At 39.0% G+C, this 19,188-nt stretch overlaps 2 protein-coding genes, 4 non-coding genes and 2 pseudogenes across 6 annotated transcripts; 3 read left to right on the top strand and 5 right to left on the bottom strand.

The window, feature by feature from the left end:
• Positions 1-1,233: 1,233 nt before the first annotated feature.
• Trnav-aac (transfer RNA valine (anticodon AAC)) lies at positions 1,234-1,306 on the bottom strand. Its single transcript has one exon. It is a non-coding gene; the product is annotated as a tRNA-Val (tRNA).
• Positions 1,307-6,226: 4,920 nt separating this feature from the next.
• Positions 6,227-7,245, bottom strand: LOC149102982 (uncharacterized). Its single transcript, XM_089273772.1, has one exon. It carries the CDS (start codon positions 7,149-7,151, stop codon positions 6,279-6,281), a length of 873 nt encoding a protein of 290 aa, XP_089129898.1. The 5' UTR covers positions 7,152-7,245; the 3' UTR covers positions 6,227-6,278.
• A 1,339-nt stretch (positions 7,246-8,584) lies between these two features.
• Positions 8,585-8,656, top strand: Trnap-agg (transfer RNA proline (anticodon AGG)). Its single transcript has one exon. It is a non-coding gene; the product is annotated as a tRNA-Pro (tRNA).
• A 1,184-nt stretch (positions 8,657-9,840) lies between these two features.
• LOC149102984 (uncharacterized) lies at positions 9,841-11,217 on the top strand (annotated as a pseudogene).
• On the top strand, positions 10,964-13,327 carry LOC149102985 (uncharacterized). Its single transcript, XM_089273631.1, has 2 exons — positions 10,964-10,974; positions 12,653-13,327. The coding sequence occupies exons 1-2, from the start codon at positions 10,964-10,966 to the stop codon at positions 13,041-13,043; spliced, it is 402 nt and encodes a 133-aa protein (XP_089129757.1). The 3' UTR covers positions 13,044-13,327.
• Positions 13,328-15,612: 2,285 nt separating this feature from the next.
• Trnav-cac (transfer RNA valine (anticodon CAC)) lies at positions 15,613-15,685 on the bottom strand. Its single transcript has one exon. It is a non-coding gene; the product is annotated as a tRNA-Val (tRNA).
• Positions 15,686-16,343: 658 nt separating this feature from the next.
• LOC149102987 (uncharacterized) lies at positions 16,344-17,700 on the bottom strand (annotated as a pseudogene).
• Positions 17,701-18,528: 828 nt separating this feature from the next.
• Positions 18,529-18,602, bottom strand: Trnat-ugu (transfer RNA threonine (anticodon UGU)). The gene has a single exon. It is a non-coding gene; the product is annotated as a tRNA-Thr (tRNA).
• Positions 18,603-19,188: the final 586 nt, after the last annotated feature.

Raw genomic sequence — 19,188 nt, forward strand, 5'->3', positions numbered from 1 at the left:
AAGCTGGAAGCACAAATATAAGCAAGCATTTGCAAACGTGTGCCCGCTTATCGTCAGCGTAAACAAACCCCGTGCGACTCATTCGAGTATTTCTCCTGATGAATAAAGTAAACAGTATTTACATAATTTGCCGTTCCTCGGTTCAGGCACACTCTTAAGAATCTTTCCCCGCCCATTCCAAACAATATTTACCGGATAAAGATTGAGCTACATGTATCTGTCGCGACCGGAACTAATCAACAAACGCAATCAAAATATAGCTGGTTTCCCACAATTAACATTCCAAGCATACAAAATAAACAAGGACAATGCCCTCATATTTCGATAAATGCTACCATCGAAGCGTTTATATTCACTAAGATCCAACGCTGAGAGCACAAAATAGCGAAGCTCACGGCGCCTGAATGGAAAGAAGTCAAAGAAAGCAGCGCAAAGTCGAGCTCGCATGGCCTGCCTCCATGCTCATATGTTCGCCACATGTCTTATCACATGTAATCACATATCTCAGTATTAAACGGCACCAGTTTACTGGCCGTGACATGCCCCTGCAAAAATTAAGCGGGGTGGCCATTTTGGTGTCCTTACAGGAATGTGGAGTTTTTCTGCATATAACCGTGCACAAGGCAACCAACTCTGGAAAGCCACAGGCCAAAATTAGGTTTGCGTTCTTCGAACGAAAATACTCTACACCCTCAAAGGTGTTCCCAGTTTACAATAATAGAGGTTAAAGTTATGGGTTGTTTGGTATGGATTGGGTCGATGTCATCATCTTTCTGTTTCGCCAAATCTTATCAGCAAAACGTATAAAAGAAATTGATTAATTACTCCATTTAAAATACCCTGGAACACAACAAAAAGAATAGAAAAGTATAAAACGATGATTTTGTCGTTGGAGAATATGAAAGTTGAAATTGACATTTGACACAAAAATTCTAGTCAACCGTCAACTAATTGCCAATAGATTTTTGGTTTCTCCGACTAAAACTCGTACATTTCTGGTTACCAACCCACTAACAATCAATAACATAAGCTTCATTAAGATCATAGCTCGATACCGTTATTTAAGGTATCGATCCTAATATGAAGTTGCTAAAGGATAAAAGATTGATGGACCTCCTTTACGTCAACACCTTTGGTTTTTTTCCTTTTGTTTTGTTTTCGCTGACCGAAAATTTTGTAAGAGCTGGCTAGAGTTGGGTAGCAAGATATAGTCTCATAGGAAAAAAAATCATATGTTTCCGGCCGGGCTCGAACCGGCGACCTTCCGCGTGTTAAGCGGACGTGATAACCACTACACTACGGAAACCGGCTACGAATGAAAGCTGAACGATGCTATCCTTGTTTTAGCGTTAGGCAGAGGTCTCAATGGGATTAACCGTCAAATAACCAAAACATTAACTGTCAACCGTCAAAACCGCAATATTTTTACCGTCAACCGTCAAATGAGCAAGCCAATATTAGCCGTCAAATGTCTCAGATATCCTTAATTAAGAACTAAACGATTGTCTAGGGGCAAGGTATGCTGTTTATAAAGCAACGTTTTAATATATCACAAAAAGTATGCTTATGTTCAAGTCCTTCAACTTCTAGTCACGGGAGCAGGCGATTAATGCGCGTGGCGGTAATAAAGGTGATGTAATTACGTTAATAAGACAAACATTTGAAGACTAAAGACGCAATATTGAATGCACAAATTATAGTACTAATTGGATTATTCAAATATGGACAAATTTGTACCCTTTTATGAAAACTTGGAGCCAAATTTGCTTCAACTGTAAAAAAAAGCAATAATGATAACGATCACGATAACAACGGTTCATTTACCTCACATCCGCGCAGGGGTTTTTTGTTTGAATAGACCTTCTTACATGCAATACAACTAACAATTACGCTAACAGGATGGATGGATGGAATCCTGACGCCAACTATATAGAAAATAATTATCAAAAGAAAATGAACCGTCCTCGGGTGGGCTTGAATCACCAACCTTTCGGTTAACAGCCGAACGCGCTAGCCGATTGCGCCACGGAGACTTCCATAGAGGGAGTTTGCACGATTTTTATCAAATTGAATTATGTGGATGAAATTTTAACTAGTACATTACTGTATAAAAATGCTGTAGTTGTAGTCAGGCATAGTAATAAAATCTTAAAAGTTGTTGTCACTGACTTAAAAATCTTAAAACAGACGTTTCGGCTAAAATACTATAACCTTCTTCAGTGATGACATGAATGTTAACGGCGTCTAAATATAAATGAGATGTTTATAAAAATGTGAGGAACTCGCTAGGGATTAATTTAGCATTTTATAAATGTCTGGAATATGCGCGTGATCATTAATTGAGTTCGGTTCGCGAATGGAATGCCACGCTTCCAAGAACAATCCACGCGACCACAAGGGACAGCAGTCTATGACCTTGACCTTAATTTTTTTTTTTTTTTTTTTTTTTTTTTTTACATTGATTTTTTATTATTATTATTATTATTATTATTATTATTATTATTTAAAGTAACACGTCTTAACAAATTACACGTATCACAAATTACAAAAATTACAATAACAAAGTACTCTGGCATGGCTACTCCGATACTACAATGTACATTACTTATTTACATCAGGTGTTACTTACATTCGGAAAACGAATAACATAAAATAATTAATTAATTCTGACAGCACACACTAGCTACAATTAAATTAAACAGGATAAAAAGCAAGAAACAGAAAGAAAAAGAGAAAGAAAAAAAACAATAAAAGGAAAGGAAAACTTAAAATTACAAAATAAGCAAAAAAGCAAACAAACAACTCGTAGCGCGGGGAAGGGGGAGGAGGAACGATTTCTAATCTTGATTTAATACAATTAAAAGTAACTTAGTCTATAAAGTTTGTGCCGAGCATTGTTACGTTACGAGTACTTTTTCGGTGTTAATTTACAAATTTTCAACTTTGTATTTATAGTTGATTCTAGCAATAAATTCGGGTAGTACAAGTGAACTGTTGTTTAGTTTACTTATATACACATAGAAATTCATAAAAAGGAGGGTGTAATTGAATTTTCTCACTAGCTCCATATATGTTGGGTGTTTAAAGGTGGCGAAAAGCGTTTCTTTTGTATCTGGCTTAAAGTTTGAACCATTCTGAGTGTTAAACCAATTGATGACTTTGCATGTGAAGGTTTTTGTAAATTCGCAGTCGATAAAGGTGTGATTTATGGAGTCTGGCTCACCACAGTAGATGCAGTCATTGTCTGTATTTATCCCGTATCTGAAGAGTTCTTTCTTTGTAATGACAATCCTATGGATAAGTTTGAATTGAAATTCTTTCAACTTATTTTCTTTGCATGTTTTTGAAGCCATTTTAAAGACATCTGTCCAATTCTCTGTGTCTATTGAAATATCTCTTTTCCATCTTTCCGGGCCAGTATGAGGTGATTGGTGTTTTTTAACAAGAAGTAGGCGGTAATAGTCTCTTGCCTTATACGTTTCAAAACTGATTTGATTAGTTTCGTTCAGTAAAAAAGATTTCCAGTTTTCTCTATAATTAGATCTTTTACCATTGGCACTATTTCCTTAGGGACGTTAACATTTGAAATTGAGTATATTAAGTTAGATAACCCCAAAGATTTAATTATCAGTACTTTTCCATAGAGTGTTAATCCTCTCGATTTCCAAATGTCTAAATTTGTCTGCAGTTTTTGTACTTTCAAATTAAAGTTCATCTGCTTATTACCTTTTTCGTCATAGGAAATATAGATTCCTAGTAATTTTGTGGGAGCATTCATCCATTTCATCCCTAGTGGTTTGGTTCTATTATTCAACCATTTCCCTAACCAGAATGCTTTTGTTTTCTCTACGTTGAGCACTAATCCAGAGAAATTCCCAAAAGCACTCATAGTTTTCAGGGCTTGTTCAGCAGAAGCCACATCAGCACAAAATAAGTTGGTATCGTCTGCAAATTGGCTTAGTTTGATCTCTGAGCCAAAAATTCTGATTCCTTTTATGGTTGAGTTTTGTCTTATTTTGTTTGATAGTATTTCTGCTGTCAGGATAAACAGATATGGCGAGAGTGGGCATCCTTGTCTAACTCCTCTAGAGGGTTTAAACCAGTCCGTTGCAAAACCGTTGTTCAAAGCTGCGCTTTCTATGTCCATGTAGAAGATCTCGATCCATTTTCTTAAGCTATCACCGAAATTGAATTTTTTGAGAGCACTTTGAATACAAGACCATTCCAGTGAGTCAAAAGCTTGTTTAAAATCAACTGATATTAATATACCTGGAGTGTTGTTCACCTGAGTTTGCTCCATAATATCACTTATTAATCTTACATTTTCTCCAATATATCTTCCTTTTATGAAGCCCGTTTGGTCCGGATGTACGAGTTTTGAGAGCACTGGCTCAATTCGCCTTGCGATGGCTTTTGATGCAATTTTATAATCCACATTAAGTAAAGTGATTGGTCGCCAATTCTGTAAAAGCAATAATTCAGCGTCGTCTTTCGGTAAAAGCGTAATTATGCCTCTACGCTGAGAGACCGATAACCTCCCATGCTCGTATGCTCCATTCAGGCTTGCTAATAGATCTGCTCCTACAAGATCAAAGAAATGCTTATAAAATTCTACGGTAAAACCATCCTCGCCTGGTGATTTTCCGTTTTCAAAAGTCTCCAATGATTTTTTACATTCTCCGTAAGTCAAAGGACCGTCTAAAGCATCTCTTTCTGCATCGTCTAATTTAGGAATTTCCATGCTTTCGGTAAACATTTCAAAGCTATCCTGTGAATCTGTTGTTTGAGAATTATACAAATTACTATAATATATTCGGATCATTGATAGAATTTGTGTTTCATCAGTAGTTGTTTCATCATTTTCCAATTTAATTTCGTTGATAGTTTTTCTATTATAGTTCCTTTTTTCTAAATTAAAAAAGTATTTTGTGGCTTTTTCGCCCTCTTCTACCCAGCGGCATTTAGATCTGAAGATTGCAGATTTACTTTATTATTATATTGATGTTGGAGTTCTTTTTTGAGGTCATCATATTGTTTAAGAATTCCGTCAATGTTATCAAGGTTCTGGCTATTGCAGATTATTTTATCCAGCTCATCAAGTTGTTGTTTGATCTCCACTTCATGCTTACGAATCGCCTGTGCTTTTCCTTTAGAGAACGAAATGGTTGTGCTTCTTATTTCCATTTTAATCAGTTCCCAAAACAGCTGTTGGTCATTTACATAATTATATTTTTCGCGAAGCTGAGGATATAATTCTAGAATTTTGGTTGTGTATTCCTTGTCCTCTAATAGAGAATTATTGAATTTCCAAAAACCCGGTCCTCGAGGATTCTCGTTCGGCCACGACAATGATAATAATATCGTGTTGTGATCTGGTGCTATTGAGGTTTGGATGTCCACTTTTTTAACAAATTTTGTCAAGTGCTTGGATATTAAAAAGAAGTCTATCCTTGATTTCACGCCTAACGTTTTAGACCTCTAAGAGAACTTGTTAACATTCGGATAACGAGTTCTTTGTATGTCGACAAGGTCAAGGGTATCCATGGTGATATTTACCAAATTCCTATATGCTGTTGGCCTCCAAGGAGAACCACCTTTTTTGTCTTTTTTAGATAGCGTACAATTCCAATCACCTCCTACTATAAGAGTTGTAATTTCCGATTTGTCAATTAAGAGACAATTTAGTTCTTGAATGAAACTTACTTGTTGTGTGTGGTCGTTGGGCGCGTATATATTACAAAATGACAATTTTAGACCGTTGTAAGTGAGGTTGATTAAGATTATTCTACCGTCCGCGTCACTGGATGTGAAGTTCACTTTTTCTTTTACCGTTCGATTAATCAAGATACAAACACCTTTGCTATGAGAAGTCCCGTGAGAAAAGTAAATTTCACCTCCCCATTCATTTCTCCAAACGGCTTCGTCGCTTACTTTGGAAAACGTTTCTTGCAGAAAATAAAAATTGGCCTCCTGATCTTTCAAATACGTAAAAATGCTCCTTCTCTTAACCGTATCTCTGAGACCTCTCACATTCAATGAAATTACCGAACATTTGTGTAGGTGTAATTTATGCATTTAAGGATAGATTTTTGGAATAAAAAATTCGGTTCGCATTCCCCCTCGTATTAACAATTGTAAGCACCAAAACAAAACAAAACAAAACAAAAAAATTACCAATAATGAATTTAAAAAACAGACCTATTTTAGGAGTTCCTTCGCTTAGCAATCCAGTCCGTAGTCCCTTCTTTTATTTAGCAGTCCTTTGATATTAACACAGTTTAGAGATCGTCTAAGTCCTCTACGCAATAAATCCTTACCGGTGCTCCGCTCGGCGATGTCTTTACGAATATTTTTCCATCCATTGTCCAAGTGCTGGTAATCATGTTATCTTTCTTCATCTTGTTTACTTTCCAGAAAAGCTCTCTTCGATAATTCGTAAGATTCTCGTTGATGAATATACGCTGGTCTTCTCGAGACGCGAAAGCATAGCTTGGAAATACGTCGGAGGTTTTCACGTTTTTAAGCTTGGTTCTCGCTTTGTAGAGAAGAGATTTTACTTTGTGGCTCACGAATTTGACAGTTACGGGTTTAGTGGTTTTTCTTTTCAGTTTGTGTGATATTTCTATATCTTCCGGTTTGATATCGACGTTTATGGCTTCTCCAATACGGATAACAACTTCGTCGGTTGATGTGTACGCGCCTTCAGGTACGCCCAAAATTTCCAACGAATTCTTACGAGAATATTGCTCCAGGTCGTCATATTTTTCTTCTAAGTTATTCATTTCTTCACTATGATCTTTTAGTTTCATTCTTGTGTGGTTAAGCTCGTTCCTCAACGTGTCATTTGCTTTCTCGGCTTTGGTAAGTTTCGTTTTAAGCTTCTCCGTTTCCCTTTGGTTGGCATTTAGGGCGGATTTCAGCTCTAGAATTTCTTGCTTCAGTTCTTGGTTTTCCCTGAGTATCGTTGCAACTGTAGTTTGTATTTCAACTAGCATCTCCTTGATGTCAATTAGGTTTGGTTCGGGCTGAGTGGCTGCAGCAGTTGGTACTTCGCCGACACTATCCGCCATATTGCATCGTTTCGAAACGTTATCTTCTTCTTCCAATGAACCTCTTTCTCCTCTTTTATGTTTCCCACTAGTCTTCTTCATTGAAATTGGCACTACACAGCATCACTCCAAGATGTGATTAAGGTCGAAAATACCAAGGAAATATTATAAAAGAAGGAAACTTAAGCTCCGCTCAGAAATCACGTCCAACCATGACGGGCTCACGCATGCTCTCCCGACCTTGACATTATTAAAATCAAATTCGTGGTTGTTTTTCATAGAGTGTTGCGCCAAAAGAGAGTTCTTCTCACATGTGAGGACGGCTCCTTTATGTTCTTTTGTTCTGGATCTCAGTGCTCTGGATGTTTGACCGATGTAAAGTTTTTCACAGTTTTTACAATTGATTTTATACACGACACCAGCTGACAGGTCTTGATCGAATTTGTCCTGCGGCTTCTTCAGGATCGAACCAACCGTCTTGACGGGTTTATGAGCAACATTTACGTCGAATTGTCCCAAAGTTCTTGCAATTTTTTTTCAGAGATTCCTTGAAAATATGGCAAAGTAACAAAGCCTCTGTGGCTTTGTGGCTGATTATTTTGGGGCTGATTCAATGCTTTAGGTGGTTTGGTTCTTTGGCAGCTTTTTAAGAATTGGTCCGTGTAACCATTGGTTTTGAGTGCGTCCACCACGTGTTGTACTTCGGACTTTTTGTCTTCGTCAGTCGACGGAATATTCTTTGCTCTGTCAAGAAGGGTTCTGGCCACGGAGCGTTTGTGTTGCAAAGGGTGGTGGGAGTTGAAATGGAGATACTTGTCGGTATGGGTTGCTTTTCTGTAAACGCTGGTTTTAATTGATCCATCAGTATTTCTAGTTGTCTTCGTGTCGAGGAATACGATGGATCTATCATTCTCTTCTGCGACTGTGAATTTGATGTGCTGGTTGATCGAGTTGAGATGGGAGTGAAATTCAGTGAGATGCTCACGGGCGAGGCAAACATGGCTATCGTCGACATATCTGTACCACCACTTAGGGGGGTGTGGTGCAGTACTTAACGCTCTCTCTTCGACGCGTTACATCACCAAATTTGCCAAGATGGCGCTTACAGGTAAACCCATGGGACAGCCGAATATTTGTTTGTAGAAAACGCCACCAAAGACAAAGTAGTTGTTGTCAAGCACGAATTCGAGCAACTTCACGATGTTGTCCACGGACATATTGGTTCTTTCGGGGATGGTCGAATCGGACTCGTCTGGCCTTAGTCACCTCGAGTGCCAGTGCCGTGGGGATAGATGTGAAAAGCGATACAACATCAAAAGACACCATGATCTCATGCGGTTCGACTATTTTAAGATTTTTAAGTCAGTGACAACAACTTTTAAGATTTTATTACATTACTGTATCTTGCTCGAAAGACATGAAAAGCGAAAAACCAGGGAAGCTGGATGGTAACTAGAGGGTAACTAGTGTTATTTCGTACTAGGTCAACAGAGAGAAGTAGGTTAGGACCTTTATCAAATAGCCTTTATCAAATTGGCCTGTTGGTCTAGTGGCATGATTCTCGCTTAGGGTGCGAGAGGTCCCGGGTTCGACTCCCGGACAGGCCCCATGTTTACTATATTGTCAAAAAAATTTTACAAGTCGTAACAGTATCCATTTTTATGGCTTTTTTTTTATCGCTGGCTTATTGCATTTAAAGAACTGAGCGAACGAGCGAAAGAAGGAAAGCGAAGAAAGTAAGCGAAAAAGATACTTTATTCGCACGCAAAAGCTAGTGCTTGCGTTGAACTGTGAAACTCTCCCTTTAATTTGTTTCATTACCATACACAAAGCCTTCTTTGAACGTTTTTTTGATAAATATCTGCTGCCATGAAAATGTCTTTTTTTAAATCAGGAAGGAAACATTTCCCGCGCAAAGAAAGCAAAATGAGAAACACAAATTTGGCTTGCTTTGGTTTGGGTGCAGTCCTTATCAAAACAGAAAAGGGAGTTTTTAAACTGCTTTTAAAGAAAGCACTATAAAAATGATAATAGAGATGTCGTTGGTTGTCCTATTACTGAAGTAAAAAGCTGCGCATGGTTAGGCCCGGTTTTCACTAGCAACACAAGCACAAGCGCAAGTACGAAGGCAAGCATCAGGGATGACCCAAGTAAAAACGAAATTCAACGCAAACACAAGCACAAGGAAAATCATTTGAACTTTCCGCCATTTTGAAAAACTGTTTAGGCGTGAGGTGATCTGGATCCAGTGTTTTCATTGGGCAAACATAACCACGTATAGTTAATATCCTTGGCTTGTGCTTGCCCTTGTGCATATGCCTGCGTTAAGGCCGTTTTGATGGTGAAATAAGAATTATTGTGTTTCCACTTGTGCTTGCGCTTGTACTTGCGTCGCTAACGAAAACCAGGCTTTACTGCACGTGTGACTCTCTTGTCACCCTGTTTCCAGAGCAGGAATTAAAGCATTGAAAATTAACGGAAGGCAACGGTAGATTTGCTAAGAATCTGGAATGACTCAATAAATAATCATTTATTCTATTCTGTCACCGCACTGAGGGCTCACGTGAGATAGCATTGCGCCTGCGCGAACTCAGTGTGTTGCCGCCTTTGAAAGCGAACGGTGTTATATTATCGAGTAGCAATAATTTGCTCCTTGAGATGAAGGAAAAAAACACCGAAGTCAATACACAAAAACAAAGAATGACTAAAGAGCATTCGGGGAGAAAGAGGAAGCCAGACCCGACGGAGAATATCCTCTCTACATGCGAAAACATCGAAGGACCAACAGAGAGTGGAGCCATAAATGGCGCCTCTCGTGTTTCTGCTGATATGCAGCTCATGTTGACAGTTATGCGAGAAGGATTTGATAGTCTGAACCAAACACTATCAGCAACGTCTACCAGTACGGCTAATGCCATTGCTGAGGCGTTTGAGACGTTTAAAGGAGAGTTAGAAATCGCTCCCGAAGAGGAAAGCGTGCTAGAGAGCGCGGGAACGCAAGACCACGAGGTTGGCGAACCACCCGCAAAGAAGCGCTGTGAACAACTACCGGAAAAGTCCGATAGGAAAAATCGGAGAAATCCCCAGAAATTGAAGCGCTTATCAATAGAGCCACTCACGCCTCTAATGAAGGAAAGAGTGAGGTATTAAAAAGCCTAAAACAAGATCTCTTGAAAGAAGAAACGAGTCCTGAGGTGGACTGCGAGCTTGCGAGTGTAATTGATTCGATGCTCAAGGACGGGCTACCTGAAGAAAAGCTTCAGGACAAGATGAATAAATATCATCGCCCAAAAAACTGCCAAAACCTAACTAAAGTTAGAGTTAATCAAGCAGTCTGGGATAATTTGAGCCCAGCAGTACGCTCACAAGATGTGAAATTGCAGAAAGTGCAAACTTCCTTGTTCAAAGGACTCTGTGCCTTGACGACTGCGGTAAACAAGTTGCTCGGAAATCTGTCCTCAATTCCCTCGGGGAATGAAATACTCCTGGAAGCCACTGATGCTTTTGCCCTGATAGCTAATGCAAATTTGGAGTTAAACCAGAGGCGTCGAGAGCTGATGAAGCCAGACTTAAATAATGATTACAAACATTTATGTTCGTCTTCCTCGTCTGTTACTATCACCGACCAACTGTTTGGCGATGATTTAGCAAAGGAAGTGAAAGAGTTGACTGAAGTCAACCGCGTCGGAAAGAAAGTTGCGACAAATCATGGGTCAGCACAGAGATCACGTTATGACCCCAGAAACACGAGGAATTTCAGCAACTATGATTCAAAGTGACATGGAAATCGTAGCAGGAGGCCTTTTTTAGGCTATCGAAAGAACGATCGACAGTCTACCAACCCCAACCAGACAAGAAAACCAAAACAAGGGAAACCGAAATAAAGGCCACAGCTACAGACCCTGTTAACACAAATGATGTTGAGGTAAGAGCTCGTTCCCTATTTGTGTCTAATGACAATATAGGTGGACGATTGAAACAGTTTTTCCCCCAGTGGCGCTGTTTAACTTCAGATCAGTTTATTCTTGATAGTGTGCAACACTACAAAATAGAATTTGCCCAACTCCCTGAACAGGAGTCTGTGCCACAGGAAATAAATTTTACCCCTCAAGAACAGATTATCATTGAGGAGGAAATTTCAAAACTCTTAAAAAAGGGTGTTATTACAGAAGCAAGTCACTGTAGAGGAGAATACATTTCTACCACATTTATTAGACCTAAAAAAGATGGTGGACATAGGTTGATACTTAACTTCAAAAAGCTCAATGCATATGTTGAGTACCGTCATTTTAAGGTGGACACATTGCAATCAGCTATAAGGCTCATGAAGCCAAACTGCTATATGGCATCTGTTGACTTGCGTGATGCTTATTATTCAATACCCATTGATGAGGAATACCAAAAATTCCTCAGATTTCAATGGAAGGGAAAACTGTTTCAATTCACCTGTTTACCAAATGGGCTTTCTAGTGCACCGCGATTGTTCACAAAGGTGTTAAAACCTGTTTATGCAACCCTGAGACGTAAAGGGCATTTGAATGTTGGATACATTGATGATTCGTACTTACAGGGAGATACTGTGCGAGAATGCCATGATAACATCACTGACACAACTGATTTATTTGTTAGGCTGGGGTTTGTTATTCACCCCCTTAAATCAGTGTTACAACCTACACAAGTCCTTATATTTCTAGGATTTGTTCTTAACTCAGTGAATATGACAGTTAGCTTAACTCCGGAGAAGATGAATCGCATAAAAGAAAATGTTTTGACCTTCTTTGCAAGGTACATATGACAATTCATGACCTTGCAGAGGTAATTGGCGTGCTTGTGTCCAGCTTTCCAGGTGTATTGCATGGGCCCCTTTTTTATAGACATCTTGAGAATGATAAAACAACTGCCCTAAGAGAGTGCAAAGGGAACTACTCTGCTCGTATGACACTATCTGCAGAAAGCCAACAGGAATTACAGTGGTGGTATGACAATATAGATAACGCTGATTATAAGATCTGTATACCTACTTCCCGTATTAACATCACTTTGTAGACTGATACCTCAAATGATGGCTGGGGTGCAGTGATGGGTACATCAAAAACAGGGGGCAGATGGAATGAGGAAGAAACCCTGCAACATATAAATTGTCTGGAATTAATGGCTGTTTTATATGCCTTAAAAGCCTTCTGTAGGAAGGAGCACTCTGTACACATTCGGGTTTATTCTGACAACACCACTGCGGTAAACTATATTAACTCTATGGGGGGTACACACTCCATGGAGTGTCATTCTGTTGCTAAGAACATTTGGCAATTTTGCATGGACAGACAGATATGGTTATCTGCAGCTCATATCCCAGGGAAAGAAAATATCCATGCAGACAGAGAGTCCAGGATTTTCAGTGATAATAAAGAGTGGATGCTTTCACCTCGCTTATTTTGCGAGATCATTGACATATGGGGGAAACCCACCATAGACCTTTTTGCTTGTAGGCTAAACAAGCAATTAGATTGTTACGCATTCTGGAGACCAGACCCAGAAGCAACTTATGTGGATGCCTTTTCAATCACTTGGGGTAATCATTTGTTCTATGCTTTCCCTCCATTTAGTTTGATTGCCCGATGTTTACAGAAAATAGTGATGGAGAAATCAGAGGGCATCATAATTGTTCCTATGTGGGAAACTCAGCCATGGTACTCACAACTATTACGCATGATAACGGATGTTCCAAGGACTCTGCCACAAAAGTCAGACACTCTTCAAATGCCAGCAAGCAAGGAAATGACACATCCTCTAGTCAAGAAAATGACCATGATGGTCTGCAGAGTATCAGGCGATCCCTTGAAACACAGGGAATTTCAAGACGAGCTTCGGACATCATCTTACAGTCATGGAGGAGGGGAACACGTAAACAGTATGTTTCATACATCAAGCGCTGGACCAAGTATTGTCATAGCAAAAATGTCAGTAGGGTTGATCCCTCTATTTCCCAAGCTTTAGATTTCCTTGTCGAGTTATATGACCAAGGTCTTGGTCACAGTGCTTTGAATACAGCACGATCGGCTCTCTCCTGTATACTAAAACCTGTAAATGGCATTACATTTGGTGCTCATCCTACAGTCACAAGATTTCTGAAAGGAGTCTTCGAATCCAGACCAACAGTATCGAGATACACACAAACATGGGATGTAGGAACAGTCCTGAGACATCTTAAGACAATCCCTACTACCAGGGATGTTCCTCTTAAAGACTTGACATTGAAAACAGTTGTGTTAATGTCTTTAGTTTCAGCCCAGCGTGAGCAAACCATACATATGCTAAATCTTGAGGACATGACAAGCACGGAGTCACAAATTACGTTTGTTATGTCTAAGCCTATAAAGCAAACCAAGCCTGCTACAAAATCAGTTCATGTTCAGTTTACTTCATATCCTGCTGACCCCCTCCTACGTGTGGTCACTACACTAAGGGAATATTTAGCACGCACACAAGAGTTGCGTGGACAATGTAAACAAGTGTTTATTAGTTATCTCAAACCTTTCCGTCCGGTGTCCAGGAGCACCATTAGTCGTTGGGTTAAAGTTGTTATGAAGGAAGCAGGGATTAATGTAGACAAATTTAAGCCACATATCACAAGGTCTGCCTCCACATCTAAAGCCAGTTTGTGCTCTGTACCTTTAGACCAGATAATGTCAGCTGCTGGTTGGTCTTCAGCCACCACTTTTGCTAGGTTTTACAACAAGCCAATCGATGTAAACAATGGTTTTGCTGACAGCATTTTGTCACTTAAGTAATTCACTAATAAACCACCTTGCATATGGTTCAAACGGTTTCATGTGTGCAGTTGCTTTCAAGTCTCACGTGAGCCCTCAGTGCGGTGACAAAATAGAATTCAACAATTAAACGAGACTTACCTGTAAGTTGAAGTTTGATTAGAATTCTATCTGTCACCAAGCACTGAGGGATTACGTGCCCACCCTAGGTTTTTAATGCCCAACCCTTTCGTGGCTTGGTGCTGGATTTTCCACTGCACACATGGTAAGTGCTTTAAAAACTGATGTCGCGCAGGCGCAATGCTATCTCACGTAATCCCTCAGTGCTTGGTGACAGATAGAATTCTAATCAAACTTCAACTTACAGGTAAGTCTCGTTTAATTGTTGAATTATTAAACACGATGGAATTTAAGCTATAATGTTGTGGGTTCATGTCCATGTCGCGATAAGAAAACCCTTCGAAAAATTATCCAAAAAAATCCACTTTGGGGAACAAGATGGCGACGGGTGCATTTACCAATAATTCTTAGCGTCAAAATCCCTTAGAAACGCTCATGAAAAATGCGCAGAAAACTTCCTAAAGCTTTAAACCTAGCGTACACAATTAATGTAATACAGCGACAAATATCGCAAAGATATGATTTTACGTCTACTTTGATAATCCATTTACGCAATGCATTGTGGTAAAATGTACAGCCGCCATTTTTTCCCACTGTGGATTTTGGCCCGCTGTTACTGACGCCATGAAAACTTGTGTCGAAGAAGCCGTACTTAGGTTCCGCCACTAGTGAGTCAGCTCATCTTAAAAGGTTTAAGAAAATAATAATCGCATTCAATAAATTTATTTTAATGAAAATCTGCTTAACATTGAGAATATTGTGCATTCACGGTTTCCTACGGAAATTTCAATGCACGTTTTAAGCTATAACAATGAAAAACAAATATCCAATGACAAAATTGAGAATCCGAATAACAGTCAGCACTGATGATGAGTAATACAGTAGTTTTGTGCATGAAGTTATCGCACACTTCCTGCTTTTTAAAAAAAAACAAAAATGTTAACATGGGTAGCAAAAATCGATCGTGAACTTGGAGAATCCGGGTATCGATCCCGGTACTTCCCGCATGCGAAGCGGGCGCTCTACCATTTGAGCTAATCCCCCATTGTATAGATGCCTTAGCTATTACGACGCTATTTTAAAAAATAGGCTACCAGTTTTCGTCAGGTGTTACCAAAAATGAAAAAGGAAATTTAAATACACCACATTAACTAATTTAGAACAATGAAAAAGACTTACTGCTATTTGTAAAATTTTGAAGAAAATAACTTGCCAAATAATATTAAAAAATCAGTGTTGATCTGAACTTTGTCTTTTGAAGCAAAATAATATTATATGGAAAATCCGGGCATCGATCCCGGTACCTCCCGTATGCAAAGCGAGCGCTCTACCATTCGAGCTAATCCCCCGGTTGTTACATGAAAAACAGAGTTTTAGATAAAACAAATTACTAGTTTTGGAAGAATATTTGGACATTTTGAGAATATTTGGTACAAGCTATTGTCATAATATTACAACAGAAAAATAACTGCTTAATAATTTAAATGATGCAGCAAAGTCTGCTATTATATTATTTTGACATCCCTCAATTATGATTAATTTACTTTTCAAGCTTACTATCACTTGAGTGTCATTACTCTTAAAATACAAGGTGCCATAAAACAGTTCATAAAGAAATCGAGACATGCAATCATAAAAATGCAACTGCAGAAGTCAAATAAATAAACGAAAAAGAATGTTTCCGGCCGGGCTCGAACCGGCGACCTTCTGCGTGTGAGGCGTACGTGATAGCCACTACACTACAGAAACCTCGGTGAACCTCTAGTGATCGTAAAACGAAGTATTTCTAAACCACGTTAACGTGGCACTATGATCAAATTTTACTCCTAGAAATTTTGAGTGAATCACATGGAATTCCACGAAATATTAAAAACGCCGTTTGCCGCTTGTAAATATCTACATTAGTTCCGGAGATATTTAAGTTTGAACTAGACGCATAACTACGTGAACTCGGGCTTTTTTCCAACATCTTGCTATGTAAAAGTCGAACGCTACAGAAGTCGTCTTTAAGCAACGTGAAAATCTCAAAGTTATTTGACACCAGATTTGTTGGCCCTGTATCAGGTGACGTCAGAAAATGTAAAGATAATGTTTGTCAAATATTAAATTGCCAGCAGTATCTCTTTATCACGTTGTATAGTTCATGTGTAAATAATGTTTTTCTTAAAAAAGATAACAAAGACCTTACCAGAAGGAAAAGCATGAGCGCGGAATTGTTGGTGTAGAAGGCAGTGCGCGGAAGCAAGGAAATCTTCATATTATTGACATTAATGGTTTTATTAAAACAAGTTTTCTAAATAATTTGAATATGGCTCTTACAAAGACTTTCATTAATTCAATCTGTAATTATTGTCCAGACCCTCTATAATACGGTCTTAAGATAAGGGATATGTTTAACGATATGAATATTGTTCAAATTCTATTGGATCTAATGTGACAAACGGTAACAAATCTCAACAACAAATATTTTCCGTACTCTACAGTGTCATGCGCTTATAAGATATTTTCAAGGGTATGTGCGTGAACATTATAAGTAATCTTCATGTCTTCAATAAACAGCAATTGTTTAGTGATAGAGTCCTCATCCATTGTCAGGATTTCGGCATTGAGGATTTTTGCTAGTGATTCATCGCCGAACTTGATGGTAAGTTCCTCATCATTACTAAGTTTGACTTTCACTTTTAGGGTGAGGCCATATTTACATTTATCTGCTCTCATGCTCCCACACTTTTGGTAGTTGACCACCCGAGAAGAGCAATCTTGAACCTTACGGTCGCATTTTAGGCACTTCCGAAATTTGTCGCTGCTCTGGACTCGTAGAACTTCCTTTATGTTACCGTTTGCAAGGTCGGGTTCATTTTCGTCCAGCTTGCTTGATACTAGAGAGATGTCTTAAAGAGTTTCGTCGGTGGTCTCAGTCACAGTTGTTTTAACTATAGTGCTGAGTTTTTTGGTACGTGACCAAACACGCACTTGGACTGGTGCTACAATGTAGATGGATCCAAGTTTGAATGTTGCGATATTGTTCTCCCATATATCTAATGGCATGGTTGCGGTGTTGTCTGCAATCAGTGCTTGGCAGAGTCTCAGTTTCTTTGATCCGACGATTGTGGTATCCTTTATTTGTGCAATCTTTCCTTTGATGGTAACAGTGTCCCATTGATTATGTTTGTTAAGTACGTCGATAATCGGGACTGGTGTTGTGTCCTCATGCTGCGCCAAGTCTGCGTATTGGAAGTCGTATTTACTTGGCTTTGGAGTGGTGAGTAAGGTCATGTCATTTATGACAATTTTTTTGCCGTCCGCGGTGTACGTAATGTTCTGAAATGTCACTGGTGTCCTGGTTTCCAAACTCTCTTCCAAGAACTTACTCTTTTGAGTTGAATACAGGAGGGCTTCACGATGTTGAGTACTCGATGTTTGCAGCGTCAGCGAATGGTACTCGATCGTGCGGGATTTATTCTTCTTGATCGGCGATGATTCGTGAACATATCCGATCACGGACTCTGATTTTCTCTTTGAAGGCGATTTTCCAGGGCTGTATGCCATTTTGTTGATGACTGTGACACAAAAATAGAGCTACGGATAATATTCGCAGTCACCAACGAGACCTTAACACCATCAGCCATTACTCGCCCATGTGCTTCAGTAGCGTACACTACGCATGCGCACTATACAGATTCTACGCATGCGCCGTAACCTCGACGGCGATTTGTGACTGAACGCAAAAAAAAAAAAAGAAAAAAAACCAAGCCGAATTTATACCTCGGGCGTTTCCTTCGGAAAGCCCGAGTAAAAATGTGTAAAATATGCAAGTGAAAGACAGCTCAATATTATATCGAATATATAAATAGAGCTATCTTGGTCAATTTGCAGCGGAAACCATTGAACCATTGTTCCCAGGGCAACTAACTGTTTTTCATTCCCCTCCAACCTGATTCAAACATTTTAGGGATTTTCAGCTGGAAAAACATTAAACAAGGCTACAAACACCACCTAACATATTTATATGCTTGCTGGATCATGCAGATGAGGCACCACGGGCAAATATCAAAATGGAACGCCAAAGGTGGCCAGAAAAGCTTTTAATATCGAGGAGGTCTTGACCCCAGCATGTTCCCATGGTAACATAACTGTTTAGCTCATATTGTGGAGCACATCTAGTAGAATCTTACCGCAAAGAATCAAAGATTTCTGATACAAATTGGCTGAGATATCTTTTTCATGAAATTTGATCAAAATTTAGTCGAGTTTATGACGTCATCACTTGGCCAGTTTGCATATTTTAAAATCTTGAATATCTCTGGAACGAAAGGAGATCTTTGAAATAGTAAACAGCGTTTTTCTTCTCGTACAGTCTACTTTTTTGTGTTTTAAAATGGCTTCGATAGGAAAGATGCGAATTTCATGATGTATAGTAGCACTAAATGTAGCGTCATGTAATTTTTCAGTCGACCCCTGCGTGAACCATAAAAATAAAACTATTATTGGATAACAAAACCTTACAAAAATTATCTGTTAAACAATATGTGGAGCTTCGATGAGCAAAAGTAATGAAAAAGTATTGAGAATTAAAAAGTTTGACCCCTCTAAGGCACCGATGGGATTTGAACCCATGACCTCCTGTTTACAAGACAGGCGCTCTAACCAACTGAGCTACGGCGCCCTACATGAGAGGGAGAGAGACTTCATGGATTCGAGAAAGAAACATCTGGTAGGCAGGAAAGAGAATTGTGTTCTCTTCATAATAGAATTATTGTTAAAATTAAGAAGTGTGTTTTGTTTTTTGTTTTTTTGTTTTTTCATTATGTGGGGGTAATGATTGTGTTTCTATGTCTGTCTCATTGCTTGGCTTTTTTTGCATTCTGATCAGATAAGGGATAAAATTGGTTTCATTTTTTTTCAGACATTTGACCAACTGATCGCAATCGTTCGCTTGTTGATAGTCATGATTTTGTGACGTGTGTCAATCAAGACGGGCATGTTCTTTTTTTTTTTTCTTTTTTCATCTTGTAGTTTGTACCGAGAAAGCAACAAATTTATTTGCGCTTTTGAAATTTGTAATTTCTGACGATCGAGGGACGAATTAGTCAGATATTACTATTCTGACAGCATGATGGAGAGGCTCGCAGGTTGTCCTGGGATGTTTAAGGACGTTTTAGCCTTTTAGCGGGAGATTTACGTCATTCTTGATCGGTCAGTCTTCGTGTTCGTCCAAAATTTTATTAAGCTTTGTTTTAACAGCGTCTTGT

The sequence above is a fragment of the Orbicella faveolata genome, unplaced genomic scaffold, assembly GCF_042242905.1.
Source record: "Orbicella faveolata isolate gen_17 unplaced genomic scaffold, um_ofav_v1 contig_35, whole genome shotgun sequence".
Taxonomy (NCBI): Eukaryota; Metazoa; Cnidaria; class Anthozoa; order Scleractinia; family Merulinidae; genus Orbicella; species Orbicella faveolata.

Bases quoted from the DNA above. Each gene is read 5' to 3' on its own strand.
- LOC149102982 (XM_089273772.1), bottom strand. From the start codon at position 7,151: ATGAAGAAGACTAGTGGGAAACATAAAAGAGGAGAAAGAGGTTCATTG.